Source organism: Sander lucioperca, chromosome 14 (genome assembly GCF_008315115.2).
Source record: "Sander lucioperca isolate FBNREF2018 chromosome 14, SLUC_FBN_1.2, whole genome shotgun sequence".
Classification (NCBI taxonomy): Eukaryota; Metazoa; Chordata; class Actinopteri; order Perciformes; family Percidae; genus Sander; species Sander lucioperca.
In genome coordinates, this window is record NC_050186.1 from 4,408,677 (window position 1) to 4,429,869 (window position 21,193).

Sequence of the window (21,193 nt, forward strand, 5' to 3'; positions counted from 1 at the left end):
TGCATCATCTAGGGATCTTATCTATAATACCATCAGTACATGATAGATTTTGCAGAGCTCTGCCCGCGGTTGTAACACCACTGAACATCATACATCATCTCTTGAACTGTATTCGCCAATTCATTGCTGCTTGGTTTTATCTCTTTAAATAATATTCATTTTCCCACAGTCTCTTTGCTGTTTCCTCTCTGTGCCACAATGGACAAAGCCATGTGGGACGTTATCTCATCACGGCAGCGTCTCTCTATCTGTCTGTCTGTCTGTGTAGACACATTATTGTGAGCACAGTAACTAAAGAACAATGCATGATATAATCTCTGTTCTTAAACTGCAGGTTCCCCAAGTAGAGCAGATGGTCCGATTAGATTTTACCTTGCTGCATAGATTTCCACATTGATGAGAAGACAGATTTACTTAGAACTACCAAAACATCTTAGAGTAGTGATATCATGCTGTGGGTTAACTATTTTAATAGCTACAATAAGTGGTGCATAGGTTAAAGGTTTCATAGCACCAACAGGACAGACACATACACAATCCCAAAGACCAGAAGCCCTTGTTATTTAGAACATTAAGTTCCATTTAAGACTCAGCATTTCTTTTATTTTTAGTCTCTCAGTAACTTACTTACTTATTCACACACACTGTGACAGTCCGACGAAAATGCAGGTCTTTCTATTCATTTCAAATGGGGGGGGCATTTAGTCCGTGGCAGTGGGGAGCCAGAAAAATCACAGTGGCTGCGGCGGCGGCCAATCATGTAACTGGCGATCAGACTTGTCAGTCCGTTTTGAGGCGGGGTGAGAGTCCTGTACAGTAAACAGGAAACATCACTGCCTCCATCGCTGCAAGAACAAAGTTTTAAAACACTGAGTGTAAAAAATGAAACACAAGCACTTAACTGCCCAGGAGTTTGTGTAACAAGCTCCAGCACAAAGCACAGTCCCTCATCTCTTTTCTTTCTCTCTTTCTCTGTGAAATGAAGCTGCCTTTAAGTGCAGTCAGAAATGTCGAGATCTATAAACGATCTGACGGAAATTGTGAAATATAGAGGCTACTTGTGCTACATTGGGAGGTTAAAAATAACAACAGGACGTCACACATAAGGGCCATTTAAGTGACACGCCCACCGCTGCACAACCCTGCAGCGAATCGCCGGATCACTTTCGTTGGTCTGAACCTGAACGTGTCCTAAGCTAAGCTAACCGGCCACTGATGGTAGCTTCATATTTACCATACATACACGAGAGTGGTATCCCAAAACATCAAACTATTCCTTTAATGTACCTTTGAGATTTGAGCTTGTGCTCTTGTATATATGAGTGTGTTGTAGTTAAAGGTTCCTGCCTTTTGCAGCTTTGTGATGTGTTGTTTCTGTATTTCTAAATGCAATTGCTTTGTATTTTCATTTGTGACAAGCCTGCATTGTGAGAAGAACTTTGTAAATAACTCATCATGTCAGCCACTCAACCCCCTTCGCCTTTCTCTCTTTCGTTCCCACACCCTTCTCTTCCCATACTGTCACCTGTCACTTACCGACAGTTGTCTTGGCCCCAAGAGGAAACCTACTGTGACATGAACTGATCTGTGGATCGCAAGGTCACCTATCTGTCTCTCACTAAGACCATGGCTGTCAACTTTCATCCTTCTCTCCCTCCTTCTGCCATTTCTTCCATCTCTCTGTTCCCTCCTGCTGATCAATCTATCAGGAAACAATTATTTAAAACCACCATTTTATGTGAAACCAGTGTAGTGGGAAACCAGTTTACCTTTACATCCTCCCTCTCCCCCCAGGCCCAGGACCTGAATGTGATTGAGGAGGTGATCCGCATGATGCTGGAAATCATCAACTCCTGCTTGAGCAACTCTCTACACCACAACCCCAACCTGGTGTACGCGCTGCTCTACAAGAGGGAGCTCTTTGAGCAGTTCAGGACACACCCATCGTTCCAGGACATCATGCAGAACTTGGACACGGTCAGAAAGAAGTTTTTTTTCTCCTCATAGTCACTTAAATATAACAAAATGAATTAACAGAAGCTTGAGCCTGCGATCGCTTTACCTCATGGCTGATTTGTGGTAATTATTCCATAGATCAAGGTTATACAGACTTCCGCTGAATGTCCTCTCAGTCTGCAAAACAGCCAGGCAGTGCTGGAACATATGCGAACTGCATCGTTAACATGGTGTGCAGTTGGACTGTGCGGCACGCTGAGCCCTGTGAGCTTAAATAGTATTGATGAATTAATCATAGCCCTTGTGTCGAGAGTCTGTGTGTCAAATATTCATTGAATGTCGGGGAAGGAAGAAACAATGTGAGAGAAAGCTGTTTATTCAAAGCTGTATTTGGCATATAGAGGAGGAAAGGAAGCTTTGGTGTGTTTGTGAGGGATGGGGGTTGCTGCATACATAGCCTTGGGTTTTGCTGATATCCATAAGTATGAGGTAAGCATGATATTTACAGTCCCTCAATTAAAGTGGCTATATGTAACTTTCAGTTTGTGTTGATTCTAGCGGCCGCTTTGGACAAACAGAAAAATCATTCATTTACAATAAGAGAATAAGTTACAGATGCATCTTTGCATTTCAAGTGTTGCATACCGTAACTCACAGCTGGAATACACCGCACGCGTAAAGCTTGATTTATGATCCTGCGGAGCTCCACGCAGAGCTTTCGCCGTGGCCTGAAGTTTATATTTGTGCGTTGGTGTGTGCGTCGATCTAATAGGTGTGTGTGTGTGTGTGTGTGTGTGTGTGTGTGTGTGTGTGGTAGAGCAAGTAAGAGAGTGACGTGATTAGCTCCAGAGCGAGTGGCGACTAGTAGTAGTAGCATAGCGAGAGAAACAAAGTGTCTCCCCTGTGCTTTCTGACCACCAGCAGGAAAAGTTAACCCTCTCCTTGATTTTATATTGTTTATGGAGAAGGAGAACCAGGAAATGAGTTGGGGGAAATGCAACGCTACCAAGCCACGGCGAGCGACGTGCGTCACTGCGACGTGTAGTTAAATTTTTTGAGAGGAGCACGTCAGGCTACAGCGTAGGGTCCAGCGTAGTTCCGTGTCTCCACATACCTACGTACGTAGCCACAGCGTAGATTTTACGCAGAAGCAAAAATCACGCTTAAGTGTCGCATAGCGTAGATATGTGCCTGATCGTGCGCCTGGCCATTCATACCGGACGCATATTTCTAGGCCGAAATAAAAATAGCTGCGCTACGCTACTATATGCGACGCGTATGTGTGTGGTGTTTTCCAGCTGTTAGCCTACTTTGGATGTCTCGTGAGATAAACCGGGTATCACTGTCACTGTGTCACAAGCCAAAGCAATAAGAAGTTGTTGTAGCAACCAACGTAATAATAACTTGCATTCATATAGCGCATTTCATGAAACCTACACACTCTTTACACAAGTAACGGGGGGACAAGAGAACAGAAAATTCCCTTGTCACTGAGTAGAGGGGAAACCTCCGCGCTAAATGGAATGGGGACGTAATTACATGTCGGCTACTAATGTGCAACCACATTGCGCATTGTGAAGTTATTTTATGATGAAATAGACATATTACATACCTAAGGGCCAATTTGGGGACGTTTTTGAATAATTTACAATCCCGTAATTGTCTCCATCTGTTGATAGCCCTCCCGAAGTTGACTCACGTTATCGCTGTTGTCTTTCACTTACAGATGGCCCGATACAATTTTTTGCTTCCCGATACCGGTTCTGATACCCTGAACTTGCGTATCGGCCGATACTGAGTACCGATCCGATACCAGTGTGTCATATATTTTATTATGTTTTAACAACTGTATACTGCTATCCCTGTATGGATGTGATATTATTTCTATCTTTGTTGTCAGTCTGGCTCAGGTTAAACTCTTTGTGAAACATGAACAATGAATTCCACAGAACTTTCTTTTATTATCTAGTTTGACAGTCAATTATAACGGAAAAAGAACATACATAAACTACTTTAACGTAGATTTTCTTTAGGGCTTTATTACGTGGTATCGGATCGGTGCATAAACTCCAGTACTTCCCCATACCAGCGTTTTAGGCAGTATCGGAGACAATACCGATACTGGTATTGGTATCGGAACATCTCTACTTTCACTTTTAGCTTTTAGTTGTTCTTTGTTTGATTTCCTTCTTTTCTGTGATGGTCCTGCCCCAGTATCAGCCATAACTACAACAGATAACTTCTAAAATAACATTAAAATACAATTAGGCCTACATAAATAAATCTCCTGCTACCCTTTACCTGGCTCAAAAGGCTGGATACTAACACAGGCTTTTTCGGTGTAACAAAGAAATCTGTGACCCATCAGAAGGTATTACTGTAGCGCCGTCTACCTGCCGCAAATCATTCTGTGACTTCACAGGAAAAATCAAACCTGGGCAGAGGCCTTACTAAAAATTATATAAAAATGGCGTTCTTTTCACTGTTAGTCTCGTTTGCTGTTACAGGTCATTTAAGACCATTGTATGAAAAATGACAGAGCTTCAGAAACATTAAAAAGTTACATATAGTCACTTTAAGTCGGTCTCCCTAAGGCTATTCTCCTAAGCCTTTCTTGTGCTTGCAAATCCATGTGTGCGAGTATGAGATTCAGGATGAGGGGCTGCTTTTTTGCTCCTCTAAATTAACCCCATATGGGAGGCCTTCAGAGTTAATGAAGAGATTAGTATTAGATAAGATACACACACACACACACACACACACACACACACACACACACACACACACACACACACACACACACACAGTGCTCATGTAGGCTCTGGTGTGTTTGAATTCTCTAAAGCAACCACAGAGCGTGAGCAGAGAAAACATTGCCTGTAGATGCGTTTTTCACTGTTGGTTTGACAAAAAAGAACATTAAAAAGAATCGGTAATACCTAGAGTTTTTTTTAATGATCAAATATCAAACATTTCTCCAGGGAAGAAGCTAGCATAGCAGTGGAAACGCAGAAGACAGTGTCCTTGATCTCTTGTTTGGGCTTAAACCCAGAAGGCATCAGATAATTTGAGCTCCAGTGAAGTGTTCATTTTAAGTGGGATGAAACAAGCTCAAACCCTATGGTAAATTTGTAATCTGAAATACTGTGTGTATTGAGTATGTAGCCTACAGGCACATTAGCCGAGCCTATGTTTGTAGCATTTTGAATTTGACTTAGAGGTTTTTCACTCTCTAGAAAGCAGAATTCATGCAGTTTTATAGCCATTTCGTCAACTTGTATCCACTTTTTTGTCTTATAATTGCCATGTAAATTATACTACACGTAGCTCTGTGTCTCTGCATAGTAAAGACGCATTTCCGGAGCAACCTACTGTTGCTAGGAAACATGACAACCCATGGATAAGTCTTGTTGGCTGTTGATGGCAAAATGTAGTCTCAAATAGCTTGTTTTTCATAACAACATTACGTGTTGGAACATTCACCAGTGTTACTGTTTACAGAATGAAGCCCTCTACATGTAGCATGATGCCGCTTTGCTCTAATTTAGATCTCCACATTGCACCTAGTGTCATCATATAGGGTGTGGCTGCTGCAACATCAATGTGACAGCTCCAAACAGCGGGATTACAAGAGTCAAACAGCTTCATGACAGAACTGAGAGTTGATATTAAACTTCAATGAGATCAAGATGACATGAGATCCTGTGTGTTAAGACAGGATTTAATGGTGAAAGATATAGACTAGAGTCTGACCGATACTGGATCTTAGTTTTCTTGCATAAACACAGAACATAACCAAACATTCTGTGATGAAGATAAGTTTGAGTAAAGTATTTTACAGTCGAACAATAACCTGTAACGGTGAATATAAGATAACTGTTAATTTTAAACAAGCATAATTAAAATTTAATTATTTTTATTATCCATAGATAGAAACATACAAAACAAACTTAATTATACTTAAATTGAGCAAAATTGAAGTCAACTTTTGTTATTTAACTCAGTGATATGGATCTTCTCATCAAACTCTCAGCAAGAAAGCGAATAAGCGTATTTACATAAATGTTGAATTGTATGCATTACAAATCATCTCTATTAGACCAAGTGTATTTTTGGCAAATTTGAGTTCTGTATTGTGATGGGCTGTTTCCTCTTGTGGGACCTTTTTAGGTGATCGGCTTCTTTAGTCAGCGTCTGGAGCAGGCAGGAAGTGACCTGTCTGTTGAGAGGGTTCAGGAAGTCATTATGAAAGGAGCCCAGGCCCTGCCCACAGACAGACTGAAGGTAAATCTCTCTCTCAAACACACACACACACACACACACAGATACATAGTAGGGGGACAGAGGGAATGGGTGAGCCTGGAGACAAGAAACAACGAAATATGAGACTGGCTGCAGAAAAAAAGTGGGACATATTGGACATCAAGGTGCATGTGACGAGGATGTAATGTGTTGTCAAGGGCTGCGAGAGGTATGGTTGATCTGGTGCTGTGGATGTGAGGAAAAGGGAATGAGTTTGTCTGGACAGATTAGAGAGAGTGAGAGGTGTGGGATATGGACTGGGGCGAGGTAAAGATGGAAATAGTTAGGACATGAGACAAAAGGCTAAAGCCCAATTCTCATTAACATTAATGCCCATATTCATTCCATCTCCGCTGGCCTGCTACACGCGAACATGTAATGGCATTTCAAGGAGATAGGATGGGGGTCTAGGGGGCACTTTGTCATGGGCACATAAGATTGGGGGAGGGAGTGGGGGGAATAAATCTGCCACCGACTCGTTACCCAACACACCCAACACTTCTGGCTGGTTCGCTAACCCCCGTCCTTCCCAGTGCTCCTCCATTAATCAGTGAGGAAATATGTAACCATCGGTCTCCCCACTCCGCTCCTCACCAGCACCGAAGCTCCTAATTGCATGTTTCATCATGTGTTTCATGTTCTATACTTGGCGGCTGGCTGCAAGGCATTTGTCTCGCTAGCCGATGTGGAAAAGGGATGGTGTGTGGCCACGAGTCCATGTGCTCGCTCTCGCTCTCGCTCTCGCTCTCTCTCTCTCTCTCTCTCTCTCTCTCTCTCTCTCTCTCTCTCTCTCTCTGTGTCTCGCTCTCATTCGGAACCTTGGAGAGCTAATGTAGCGATCGACCATAGAGCCATAGAATTACACATGGAGCCATGTGGATAACCCTGCCATGTCCTTCAGCACGGGGGGCTGTACTTGTAGCACACACTCACGCAGTCAGCTGTAGTTGGAATATGTGTGTATGTGGTGTATAAGTGCGTGTCATCCTCACCGTAAGGATTTGTGTCTGTGTCTTAACTATGTTTGCCAATAAGTGTGCAGCCATGTGTGCCAGTCTTTGTTTCTGGGCAAAAAAAAAAAAAAAAAGGTTGTTGAGTCTCACATTGACTCTCCACTACCTGAGTGCTTTCCGGCTCTACAGGGGTGACATGAAGCGAAGAGTATATCTGGGGAATGTCTCCTCGGGGAGAAGTCCCCAGCACTCGATGGTACCATCGCTCAAACAAACAGCTGTCTCTCTACCTCTCGCTTCCCTTCATCTTATTAGGCTCATTCCGCTATACAGCTCCCAATGTGCAAATCCATAGGTTGGATTAGTGTTGTGTGGAATCATCGATAAGTTGGTAATTACTCAGTAAAAGCTAGAAGGAGTATTTGAGTCTCAATCAGCCGTGTGTGTGCATGGAGGGGGCTGACAAGAAAGAGCTGTAGGGATGTTTGTTCCTCTCAAACAAACACAAGTTGAGTCTTATTCAGCTGTTTTTCATTCATTAGTGAAGTTGTTCTATTCTGTGGTCACATTTAATAGTAGCACAGTGCATGTCAATGAACGCTGTATAAGTGAACAAATGGTTAATCTACTGTGTTGAAGTTTGAATTCCTGAAGCTGTAGCCATGTCGACACTAAGCTGGCCAAAGAACGTTTCCCTCTGTTTTGGCCTTCTGTCCTGCACAACCAAAACCAGAGCTTTCTGAGAACATTCTTCAGAGTAGAGACGCCAGAACAAACGCCAGAGTTGAGTTTTAGCTTGGATGCCATAGACAGTTAGTAAATTGATGCGTACATAAATATACCTAACTAAATATACTCAAATATATTCACTAACTTAGCACGATGAAATAAAAACATGAGGTCCATATGCAATACGATTCTATCAACACATTTATAAAATTACCCAGCAACATCGAGTTCAAACATTTTCAGGCAAGAATGCGGATGAGATGAGAAACTGCAAAACTACATCACAGCCAACAGACAGCTCAGCTGACCAAATTATTATTTTAATGTTGCAACGTCGTCTGATAAAAATTACTCAAATACAGGTTGATGAAAGCTGCTGTGCTGTATCCTATATCGACATTACAAATGGGTGATCATAAAGAAAGTTAGAGACATCTGTGACTGGGCAGCCACACACATCCCGTTACACCTCCTTACTCCTCTTGATCTTGGGGATCACCTATACTGTGTTTTAATACAGCCAAATTCACAATATAGTTGTTCTCATTTACATATTTGTCTGTTTCTGTTGTTAGACAATGGAAGGAGTATGGAATAGTGATAATAACCGCTGCTCATAAATACTGCCTTAATCAGTGGTCGTTCTCAAGCTGCTGTGCTGCAGTGATGAAGTCACACAGGTTAATGAGGACAGCTGTACTGTGTGCTCGGCTATGTTGACATTTAAAGTGATCAATCACAAATTTTCTGCCTGGAAAATCAGTTTTTTGGGAGGAGCCGACAGTTGAAAAGTAAATAACTTTGTTTAGATTTTACTGACCGTGTTGTTTTAGGTGAGGGGAACATTGTAGACACAAGGCTGTTTAAGGATCTTAAAACGTTTACACAAAGACGTAGACATGTAAATTAGGTCCCAACTGAAAGAAAAGGGTTAAAAGAAGGTTGTTAATACCCCAGGGACAACCCTCAGCGCCTCGTCACTCAACCGTCTCTCCCATTCTCTGTGTGTGTGTGTGTGTGTGTGTGTGTGTGTGTTGTTTCAGGGTGTGTGTGGCTGAGTGGCTCTCATGGGCAGTGCCTGTGGAATGTGTTGTTTAGCCTAACCAGTTGAAATCTGCCTTATTGAGCAGTGATAGCCCACAGACTCTCTGGCTCCTCAGGATGCAACAGAGGGGGTGGGGGGGTTTACCAGCTGTTAATATGTACCTGGGCCTTTATGGGTCTGATGGCTGGTCAGCACTACTTTCCCACACATTGACAACACAGGGTATTTGAATTTTCTCACTCTAAAGCCTCAGAACAATGGAATTACTTCAGAAAATTGGATGCGTAATCCAACCTCTTGGTCTTCACAACAGATTTTCAGTCCTAGGTTCAACAAACATCTGACACAACTCAAATTTGAACAGGGCTTTCTGCCATAATCACAGGGTTACTGTAGAATTAAGTATTCTTACCATATAGTAGAATTTACTGGCACCTTGAAGCTCCTTTAACCATAAACTTTGCTCCTTCAATACTTGAATTAACATTTCATGAATTAACCATATATAGAGACCCATCTATGAACCTTAGGGCTGCAACTATTTGAATTCAAAACCAATTAATCGTTTTGTCTATAAAATGCAAAACAGTTACGCCATGCTAACAGCTCCTTCAGGCTGCACTGTAGGCACAGCAATACTTTGAGCTAAATGCTAATGTCAGTGTGCTAACATGCTCACAATGACAAAGCTATCATGCTGAGTTACAACGATTAGAGTGAACATTTGCTAATTAGCACTAAACACAAATTACAACTGAAGGCGATGTAAATGTCATTAGTTTTGCAGGTATTTGGTCATAAAGCAAAGTTTTAGAAAAATCCTAACTGAAATTTTGAGATGGCATTAAAAAAAAAAGTCAGAGGATCACCAAAGTCATTACCATTCACCCTGTAGGGGACATAAATGTGGAAACCAAATATCATGACAATCCATCCAATAGTTGCCGAGACATTTTACACAATACCAAAAATGTCAACCTCATGGTGGCGCTAGAGGAAAAGTCAGCGGATAAGAAAAGTCATTAGGATTCATCCTCTGGGGTCCGTGAATGTCAAAAATTTTAATGGCACTTGTTAAGATATTTCCTTCTGAACCAAAGTGGTTGACTGACCATTTTAATTTCTCCGGGAACCATCACCTTATCGTGGTGGAGAGGTTTGTGTGTCCCTATGAACCTGAGGGCTGTGTTGTCTGGAGCTTTGTGCTCCTGGTAGGGTCTCCCAAGGCAAAGTGGTCTCAGGTGAGGGGCCAGACAAAGAATGGTTCAAAAACCCCATGAAAAAACGAGGTAGAGATGATGTGACCCTGCCCGGAGGAAGCCCGGGGCCCCCGTCTGGAGCCGGGCCCAGATGGAGGGCCCGTCAGCGAGCGCCTGGTGGCCGGGTTTGCCACGGAGCCCGGCCGGGCACAGCCCGAAAAAGCTACGTGGCACCTCTCTCTCCAACCCATGGGCCCACCACCTGTGGGAGGAACCGCTGGGGTCGGGTGCGCTGCCACATGGGTGGCAGTGAAGGTCAGGGGCCTCGACGGACCAGACCCGGGCAGCAGACGCTGGCTCTGGGGACGTGGAACGTCACCTCTCTGTGGGGGAAGGAACCGGAACTTGTGCGGGAGGTGGAGCGCTACCAGTTGGATCTGGTGGGGCTTACCTCTACGCACAGTCTCGGTTCTGGAACCATACTCCTGGATAGGGGTTGGACTCTTTTCTTCTCCGGAGTTGCCCAGGGTGTGAGGCGCCGGGCGGGTGTGGGGATACTCACAAGTCCCCGGCTGAGCGCCGCTACGTTGGAGTTTACCCCGGTGGAGTTTACCCCGGTGGACGAGAGGGTCGCCTCCCTACGCCTGCGGGTTGTGGGGGGGGAAACTCTGACTGTTGTTTGTGCGTATGCACCAAACAAGAGCTCGGAGTATTCGGCCTTCTTGGAGACCCTGAATGGAGTCCTGTATGGGGCTCCAGTAGGGGACTCCATAGTTCTGCTGGGGGACTTCAACGCGCACGTGGGCAATGATGGAGACACATGGAGAGGCGTGATTGGGAGGAACGGCCTCCCTGATCTAAACCAGAGTGGTTGTTTGTTGTTGGACTTCTGTGCTAGTCATGGATTGTCTATAACGAACACCATGTTCGAACATAGGGATGCTCATAAGTGTACTTGGTACCAGAGCACCCTAGGCCAAAGGTCAATGATCGATTTTATAATTGTTTCATTTGATCTGAGGCCGTATGTTTTGGACACTCGGGTGAAGAGAGGGGCAGAGCTGTCAACTGATCACCATCTGGTGGTGAGTTGGGTCAGAGGGTGGGGGAAGACTCTGGACAGACCTGGTAAACCCAAACGGGTAGTGTGGGTGAACTGGGAACGTCTGGAGGAGGCCCCTGTCCGACAGACTTTCAACTCACACCTCCGGCGGAGCTTTTCGTGCATCCCTGTGGAGGCTGGGGGCATTGAACCCGAGTGGACAATGTTCAAAGTTTCCATTGCTGAAGCTGCGGCGGGGAGCTGTGGTCTTAGGGTCTTAGGTGCCTCAAGGGGCGGCAACCCACGAACACCGTGGTGGACACCGGTGGTCAGGGAAGCCGTCCGACTGAAGGAGTCTTTCTGGGATATGTTATCCCAGGGGACTCCGGAGGCAGTTGCAAGGTACCGAAGGGCCCGAAGGGCTGCAGCCTCTGCCGTGAAAGAGGCAAAGCAGCGGGTGTGGGAGAAGTTCGGAGAAGACATGGAGAAGGACTTTCGGTCGGCACCAAGGTGCTTCTGGAAAACCGTTCGCCACCTCAGGAGGGGGAAGCGGGGAACTATCCAAGCTGTGTACAGTAAGGATGGGACGCTGCTGACCTCAACTGAGGAGGTAATAGGGCGGTGGAAGGAGCACTTTGAGGAACTCCTAAATCCGACTAATACGCCCTCTATGGTAGAGGCAGAGCTGGAGGATGATGGGGGATTGTCGTCAATTTCCCTGGTGGAAGTTGCTGAGGTAGTTAAACAACTCCACAGTGGCAAAGCCCCAGGGATTGATGAGATCCGTCCAGAAATGCTTAAAGCTCTGGGTGTGGAGGGGTTGTCTTGGTTGACACGCCTCTTCAACATTGCGTGGAAGTCGGGGACGGTGCCTAAGGAGTGGCAGACCGGGGTGGTGGTTCCCCTTTTCAAAAAGGGGGACCAGAGGGTGTGTGCCAATTACAGGGGTATCACACTTCTCAGCCTCCCCGGTAAAGTCTACTCCAAGGTGCTGGAAAGGAGGGTTCGGTCGATAGTCGAACCTCAGGTTGAAGAGGAACAATGCGGATTCCGTCCTGGTCGTGGAACAACGGACCAGATCTTTACTCTCGCAAGGATCCTGGAGGGAGCCTGGGAGTATGCCGATGCAGATGATGTGGTCCTGATGGCATCGTCGGCCTGTGACCTTCAGCACTCACTGGATCGGTTCGTAGCCGAGTGTGAAGCGGCTGGGATGAGGATCAGCACCTCTAAATCTGAGGCCATGGTTCTCAGCAGGAAACCGATGGAGTGCCTTCTCCAGGTAGGGAATGAGTCTTTACCCCAAGTGAAGGAGTTCAAGTACCTTGGAGTCTTGTTCGCGAGTGAGGGAACAATGGAGCAGGAGATTGGTCGGAGAACCGGCGCAGCGGGTGCGGTATTACACTCAATTTATCGCACCGTTGTGACGAAAAGAGAGCTGAGCCAGAAGGCAAAGCTCTCAATCTACCGGTCAGTTTTCGTTCCTACCCTCACCTATGGTCATGAAGGCTGGGTCATGACCGAAAGAACGAGATCCAGGGTACAAGCGGCCGAAATGGGTTTCCTCAGGAGGGTGGCTGGCGTCTCCCTTAGAGATAGGGTGAGAAGCTCAGTCATCCGTGAGGAGCTCAGAGTAGAGCCGCTGCTCCTTCGCGTCGAAAGGAGCCAGTTGAGGTGGTTCGGGCATCTGGTAAGGATGCCCCCTGGGCGCCTCCCTAGGGAGGTTTTCCAGGCACGTCCAGCTGGGAGGAGGCCTCGGGGAAGACCCAGGACTAGGTGGAGGGATTATATCTCCAACCTGGCCTGGGAACGCCTCGGGATCCCCCAGTCGGAGCTGGTTAATGTGGCTCGGGAAAGGGAAGTTTGGGGTCCCCTGCTGGAGCTGCTACCCCCGCGACCCGTTACCGGATAAGCGGAAGAAGATGAATGGATGGATGGATGGATGGATTCATCAAAAAACAAAGAAAAGCAACATATATTACTGAGGAGCTGGAACATGCTGATTTATACACACCATTGCGTTAAATTTGCAGTGTAAATGTTTCAGTGACCTATATATTAACTGCAAGTGTGGACAGGAAATTAGGACAGTGGACTTTAAACAAACTAAATTATTAGTGTGGATTTTCTGCATCACTACTGTGTGAAACACTAGTGTTGTGAATTTTCATTTTGAAATATAACCTTTCAGTGCTTGTGTATGTACCTGCTCCAAGTGTGCGTGTGTTTGTGTGAGTTCATATTTGCTCCCTAGCCACATTCTTCTCTGTCTGACCGAGCTCTGACAGCAGAGCAGAGGCGGGAAGGGAACACCGAGTCCTGAGTGAAGATATGAGGCCAGCCAGTCAGTCTGTGTTCAGGGGCGAGGGCCTGACCCGCCAGGACCCATAACTAACTGATATGAGCCCAGGCCAAGTGGGCCCAGACAGCTGCCAGACTGAGAACAAAACAGAGGAGAGGAGGAGGGAGAGGAGGCAACAGAGGGCCAGATGAGATATGTACAGAGAGGAAGCCATAGTATAGACAGAATAAGGGACAGAGATAAAATAAAGGATGGTCTGATTAATGCTCAGATTTTCCCCCCCAGAAAAATCAGGAGCATTTTTGCTGTGAGGCATGTAGTGATGTCCAAGTCTTCCAGTTGCACCAAGTCCCTTGGTGGTTCTTTCCAATAAAGAAGTAGGAGACAAAATGATGGCCATTGTGATTCAGGGATCACTTTTCCTTTTTCTCATTTTGTGCACAGTATCTAGTGGAAATGATCGGATGTGTGTGCTGGGGGGACTGCAGTTTAGGTCCATAATTTCTTCTCCATTAGGCACTTGTTTGTTTTAGTGGCACAGGGTGCATTATTTTCACTTATTTCTCAGTCTCTTGATAGCTTCTGAGATTATGTCGACTGCCTGCTTTACTGAAGTGGCACCGCACTGGCAGCTTTTATTATTATATAAATAGTTTGACAGTTTGAGAAATGTGCTTGTTTGCTTTTTTTTGCTTAACGTTAGATAAGAAGATCAATGCTCCTCTCATATCTGTATGTTAAATATCAAGGTGGAGACTGTTAGCTTAGCTTTACATAAAAACTGGAAACACAGGGAAACGGCTAGCCTGGTTCTGTTTGTACAAAAACCAGTGTGTATAAATAACAATTCATGGTTTTACAAGGGTTTATGTGCAGGACTTTTTTTAGTTGGAAGATATAACGTGTTAATATGTGAGCTTTACATGTGCTGCTAGGATTGTTTTACGTTTGGACAGAGCCAGGCTAGCTGTGTCCCCCTGTCTATTGTCTTTATGCTAAGCTAAGCTAACCGTCTGGCTGGCTGTAGCTTCATATTTAATATACAGACACAATGAGAGTGGTATCAAGCTTCTCATCTAACTCTCAGCAAGAAGATGAACTTTTTCTTAATTACGTAGGCTTTTCTTTCCATCAATGGTCCAGCTTTAGGATGATTTTGTTCTTTTGCTGTCAGTTTTATTAAGCCTTTGCAAAATACTATTGAAAAATAAATGTTTGTATGAAGTGCCCATGTTTTTAGAACATAGTCGTGTAACACATGGTGCTTCACGATGTCAGTATCGGCAGCAGACACCTTGTGATTCTTGATGTGTCTTTATGTGTCAACAATAACCTTTCCACAACACAACAAACCAGAGAGGCCTGAAAGAAGAACATGTTTTTAAGAGAAAATGTTGGAAAATGCGGGGGGGGGGGTGCTCTCCCTTTTATTGTTGATGTTAGGCCAATTATAACTGTATTTACAAAGGCACAAAGCACTCAAATATATGCAGCAGTGGCTAAGAAAAGATCATTTGTGTGCTTTGATTTGTTTCACTTGTCCCTGTAAACTGTGAGTGTTGCATTCAGAGGTCATGATAAAGTGCTCCTCATATTCAGTTGCAATCCAGTCGTGGTTGAGAGAACATATAAACTGAAATATTGTTCTTTTAATGTCCTGCTACTGCGGAAACCTGTAATGTGAAACATATTGCCACAGTGGTTTTATGTCGGTCTCTAGATTTGTTCTTAGGAAAACAATAACTTGAAAGCATTACATGACAGTTACTGCTTAAACCACATGTTCCTCATATAGATGATCTGCTTTTGGAGCATGTTTCCATATATGTGCAAAATAGTGAGGGAAACTTTTGATTCCTTGCTATAAGATGCTATAAGATAGAAAATATGTAAATACCACACATGCTATTGTTGACATAGCAGTGTTTACTGATCTTAATGCCATAATTAGCATAGCTGGTTGTTTCATTTATCAAGATGATTATAGCGGGACATAAATCAGCTCAACTTCATCCTGTTTTAGTTAGTTTGTGCTGATGAGTCAACAAAGCAGCTAAATAAAAACTAAATTGTTTCTATCTTCAAATAGAAAAACTGCTCAACATGCTTTATGCTAGCAAGTAAAAGTGAGCCTAGGTTGAGTAACTCTCACCATCAGTGTCATGAACATTTGATGAGTTGGTAAGCCTGCCAACGAGACAGTAACCTACACACAAATACCAGCCAAATAATACAGCTCCTGCATTGTGTCTAGCCATCACAATGGCGGTGGTGTCTGTGGTCTGGCCTCAGTAGCCTGGCATATGGCCTGTGACCCCATAGTCCCTCTGTCTGTGGCATTATGATACCGATAGTGTGGCTGTGAATAGAGCCAGCCAGGACTCAATAGACCGGACTGGGACCATCACATAAAGGCCCTCAGCGTCTGTCTGTCACTGCAGACTGATTACTGGCTGCGTGTGTGCATATACATGCGTGTATGGACAGGAGGAGATAATGAGGTACCCTTGTATTATTGATGCTCTTCTTTTTTTCTGCCTACCTGCTGTTAGATGGTTTTGTGTTGGCTTCAAGTAGGTTTGGAAAAACACTTGAACATCCAGTATTTCCTTTGCAGACACTTCAAAGAGGAGCTCCATATCTTTTAGATTTTAGTCAGTTTTCATCATCTGATTCTTCTCAGATGGGAGGATTTTCAATTTTTCTCTGTTTTATTGTTTTAATGTAAACTGAAACTCTTTGGGTTTTGGACTGTTTGTTGAATAAAACAAGACATTTCAAGAGGTAACTTTTGGCCTTCAGAAATTCTAAAAAGGTTCACTAAATTCTAATTACACATTTTGTAGACCTAAAAGAGTTTAATAAAATGTCAAAATATAGTAAAATAAAATGTATATCACAGTTCCCCAGAGCCCAAGTCTTATGCAAATTGCTCGTTTTGTCCAAAGATATTTAATTAATTATCAAAGAAGACATAGAAAACACTTAAAGCGTAACTCTCGCCAAAATGCAACCTAGGGTCTTTTTGTGAATGTACCAGAGTCAAACTTTCGTTTAAAAGCATATTTAGGATGGAAGCGTCACTTTTAAGATTTACCGTATTTTCGTTTTTCGGTCAAATGGCCTTTTGAAGTGGGAGTGATAGGGGCACTTTTATGCTAGCCTCAAAATAGCTATTTTTAAAACACAAGGCTCGACACAACATTAAACTTTGCTTGAAGTATCGCCAGGGGCTCTACACCTTAACGAAAGCATTGACAACATTGTTTGTGTACCCAGAGTTTACTAAAAAACGTTTTGAGTAACTCACGTTAGCAGTTGTTCTTCTGGTCGCCGTCTATCGAGCCAGTCAAAAATAGTCGAGGGAGGAGAGTAAAGATGGGTATCCGCCATTTTCCCAGTCCAAAATAGGCGATCTCCGAATGCGAATGAACGGACTCCATAGGAGGAAATGTCATTCTTATATGAGGCTCCTTTTTCAACTACAAGGTCAATATTGTGTTTCACTAACGACAAAACAACAAATTGCATTTATGCATTTGTGCATTTATATGGAACTAAGCTTTTGGAACTTTCCATCTTTACTCTCCTCCCTCGACTATTTTTGACTGGCTCGATAGACGGCGACCAGAAGAACAACAGCTACAGTGAGCTGCTCAAAACCTTTCTTTTTAGTAAACTCTGTGTACACAAACAATGTTCTCAATGCTTTCGTTAAGGTGTAGAGACCCTGGTCATACTTCGAGCAAAGTTTCATGTTGTGTCGAGCCTTCTTAGTGTTTTAAAAATAGCTATTTTGAGGCTAGCATAAAAGTGCCCCTAGCACTCCCATTCAAAAGGCCATTTGACCGAAAAACGAAAATACGGTAAATCTTAAAAGTGACGCTTCCGTCCTAAATATGCTTTTAAATGAAAGTTTGACTTGGGTACATTCACAAAAAGACCCTAGGTTGCATTTTGGGGAGAGTTACGCTTTAAGTCTTCCCAATTTCAGAATCTGGAACTTTTTTTCATTTTTGCTTAAAATATAAAAACGATTTATCGATGATCAAAATAGTAAACTTTCCTTGCTTTGGTTCAGCTTTAAAATTCGTATATGCAACATATTGAGTATGCACAAGCTAGTACAGTCCACATCCACGTGTTTGTTGTCTCTTTTTCCCCAGTGGATTAGCCTCAGACATAGTCAACACGGAGGCCCTGCTGTATGAACCTGATAACCTCTCCCGGTCCAGCTCAGCGAGTGTTTTGTCCATTTACAAGCCATGTCATGACAAGCTGAAGCTTGAAGGGTTGAGTGGCTATTACCAAGTAATCAGGTTACTCAGCACTTCTCCACGGGTCTAAACAATAAGGTCATGATGGCTGACACACTGCTCTGTAAAGTTACACCCCTATGTTTGGTTTCAGTTTACTAGATTTCCTTTTTGTTTGTTCTTTATATATTTACTTGTTGTGTATTGAGGTCTATTTTCTCATTTATGTCTCTGGGTAGTTTCGGAACCGTAGCTGTCCATATCCAGTCGCCTGCTGGGGTCTTGAGGTGACGTTCACACATTAGCCGGCCCTTTAAAAAGATCAGTGGTCAGACCACAGAGTGATACCTGTCTCGCAGGCTGTAAGCAATTTTATCTCACAAACGAAGAGCAACACGTTAACCTACCTGTATAGCAGCAGAGATGTCAATGCGTTGGTCACAGCACTTGATAAATATACAATGTCGTTGCAGGCGACGTCTTGGTGGTGTTGACGTCTCCGGCCATGTTCAGACCAACTATAGCACTGTGTGAAAAACTGCAGCCCTCTCTTTAATTTCAATGAGATGTTGCAGACATTGCATAAAAACCACACACATTACGACAGAAGATGAAATGTTTGTCACCATATTAATTTTCCAGTTGTGAAATCCTGTCTCGAAGTGGAGCCGCTGTTTCCAGAAGGGTTTTCCCCCATTTTGTATATTCCCATTTAAAACTTTCTTTTTAAAACTCCGTCTATGGGGTGACCTCTAGTTCACCCAGTAAGAGCGTTCGCCCCATGTAGTCTGAGTCCTTTGCAGCGGCCCGGGTTCAAATCCGACCTGCGGCCCTTTGCTGCGTGTCATCCCCCATCTCTTTCCCACCTTTCCTGTCTACCCACTGTCACTGTCAAATAAAGGGAAAAGCCCCAAAAAATAATCTTTAAAAATAAAAAAAATAAAAAAACTTTGTCTGTTACTGAACGCAACACAAAACTATCTACATTGATGTTATCCTACCAATTGCCTTTGCATCTCTTGCTTCTCTTTTTGTGTGAATAGAAGTTTCCGGAGCTCAAGTTTAAGTACGTGGAGGAAGACCAGCCGGAGGATTTCTTCATCCCCTACGTCTGGTCCCTGGTCTTCAACTCTGGAGTCGGACTCCACTGGAGCCCGCATGGCATCGAGCTGTTCAGCATGGACTCTGGCTGAAACAGCTGCTACTTGCGTTTGTCTTCATCCCCGTTCAGTATAGGAAAAAAAAAGACTGACGGCATGTGTGTTTGTGTTTGGGTGGGTGTGTGCGCATTGCCCATTATAGTATGTGCACGCTGCTTTGAAAGTGCCTCGACCATGTACAGACTGGTGTTTCTTTTTATGCAGCACAAGCTCCTTTCTTTCCTCATAATAAATCCTCTGCTTCTACACGAAGCTTCAGCTGTACTGGTTAACTGTTCACACAGTAGGGCCCACTTATGTACAGTCCTGTAGGGAGAACTAATATAACACCTGAGCAGCTTCACCTGGTTCCACAGCAGATGCCAAGTTACATCTCTTCTGTAAAACGTGTTATTGTGAGGGGCTCAGGACACTGGCGATGGATAATAATCCTTCTGTTGTTTTTTTTCTTGCTTACAAAGAAAAGGTCAATTAAAACATGTGCGCCTACGTGTTCATTTACCACTGCACTGAATGCTAAGAAATAGTACCAACTTCATATTCAAAATTCTCAAGACATACAATATACACATATGAATAACTCATGATATTGAGTTTTAAGTATCTCAGAAATTAGCATTTTATTTTGACCTGCACTGTTCTCTGCTTACAATGGGTTTGTATAAAAAGATTTGTGTTTGAGAAATAAACTTTTAAAAAAAGGTCACAGAAACGGGAGAAAGTGATCATCTACAGAAAATCCTCCTGGTTTGTCGTAACATGCATGGTTTTCAGATTTCAGTCCACCAGTGTTGCTTGGTGGCCACCCTCAATAACCCACATTAAATTACAGTATAATTAATGCTTAATTTCAGTCCCTGGGTAATATTAGCTGTCCACATCACTCTTATTGATGGGATTTCATTGTTGCTTCCAGCCCATTTATTTGACTTTACCATGTCTTTGTCATTTTCATTTTTTTTCCTGATGGTAACCCAAGGCAAGTGCTTAAACTAGGACAAGTCATTACACCTCATGTCCTGTTGTGCATAATTACAGTTGTCTCTTTGATTTGTCACTTTATTTACATGTTTAACTACAGACTTGTATTAAATTATTTATTTTCATGTGTATTGTTTTTTTATATTCAACCCCCCCCCCCCCCAAAATGTAAATGGTAGTAGGACTGTAATGATTACTACTAAAGAAAGACAAATGGTGGTACTATACTTTGATTCTTCCCAGGTGGGAAACTGGCTTTATATTATTGCATATAATATGACAAAGTCTGTCATTTTTTTGGCGAATATTACTTTGGAAATAGGAGTTTAAATAAAAATATGAAATCAAAGCAACTGAGGTGTCACATGGTTATTCATGTTTTTCTCCCATCCCGGAATGCTTTGTGGACTAGCCAGACCCTCCTCTGCAGCTCTGTGGAGGAAGGTCTGGCAAAGTGAGACTACTGTCAGGCAGACAACGCAATTTTTTAAATATTAAATAAATTGGTGTCTCCTGTTTAGCATCTTGGGGTAGCTTTTTATTTAAATAAAAGTACACAAGCCTGTAAAGCAAAATAGACCTTTTATTATTCGCTTTCTTGCCAAGAGTTCGACAAGAAGGTCAATACTACTCTCATATTGGTCTCTGAAATATGAAGCTACAGCCAGGAGACAGTTAGCTTAGCACAAGACGGCTAGCCTGGGTCTGTCCAAAGGTATTCAAATTTGCCTAATCCCACTAAAGCTCACTAATTAACATGTTGTATCTCATTTGTTTAATCTGTGCAAAAGATGAAGTGTAAAGAGGACAAGATTCGGTTTAACAAGTTTACCGTGAGGTTGCCAGGCAACCGGTGGAGACTAGGAAGTCACTTGACAAGAAATAGTCCCGCACAAAACTCTTACCTCTTACCTACTCTCTTCTTACCTCTGAACAGGGAACAACACAAAAGAAAAATCAGCCTAAAAACCCAACTGTTATATGCTGTTTATATCTGCATCACAGAATATCAATAAACGTTAGCACTGCGTGTGTCTCTCATGTCTCATTGTTGCCTGTTGTGGTCATAGCTGCAGAGGCAGCAGAAACAGAGGAATGAAACCATTTTGGGGGGAAAAGTTTATGGCACAATGGCACCCACTGTGTCGCCGGAGCTCCCACTTCCCAAGAGAATTTAATGCCTTTCGTCTCTATTGTATTGATTTTCATGCCTGAAATTCTCTCATTCTCAAGGACAATGTAATGGATGCAATTTGATGCAAAGAATG

At 43.5% G+C, this 21,193-nt stretch overlaps 1 protein-coding gene across 2 annotated transcripts in view; it reads left to right on the forward strand.

Moving 5' to 3' along the window:
• The window catches only part of dym (dymeclin), a 61,186-nt gene extending 40,916 nt beyond the window's left edge, over positions 1–20,270 (forward strand). For both annotated transcript variants that reach the window (XM_031317643.2, XM_031317642.2), the window contains exons 15-17: positions 1,795–1,977; positions 6,127–6,240; positions 18,828–20,270. In XM_031317643.2, the coding sequence (XP_031173503.1) occupies positions 1,795–1,977; positions 6,127–6,240; positions 18,828–18,977 (447 nt within the window). In that variant the 3' untranslated portion in view covers positions 18,978–20,270. The remainder of the gene's footprint in view (positions 1–1,794; positions 1,978–6,126; positions 6,241–18,827) is intronic.
• Positions 20,271–21,193: the final 923 nt, after the last annotated feature.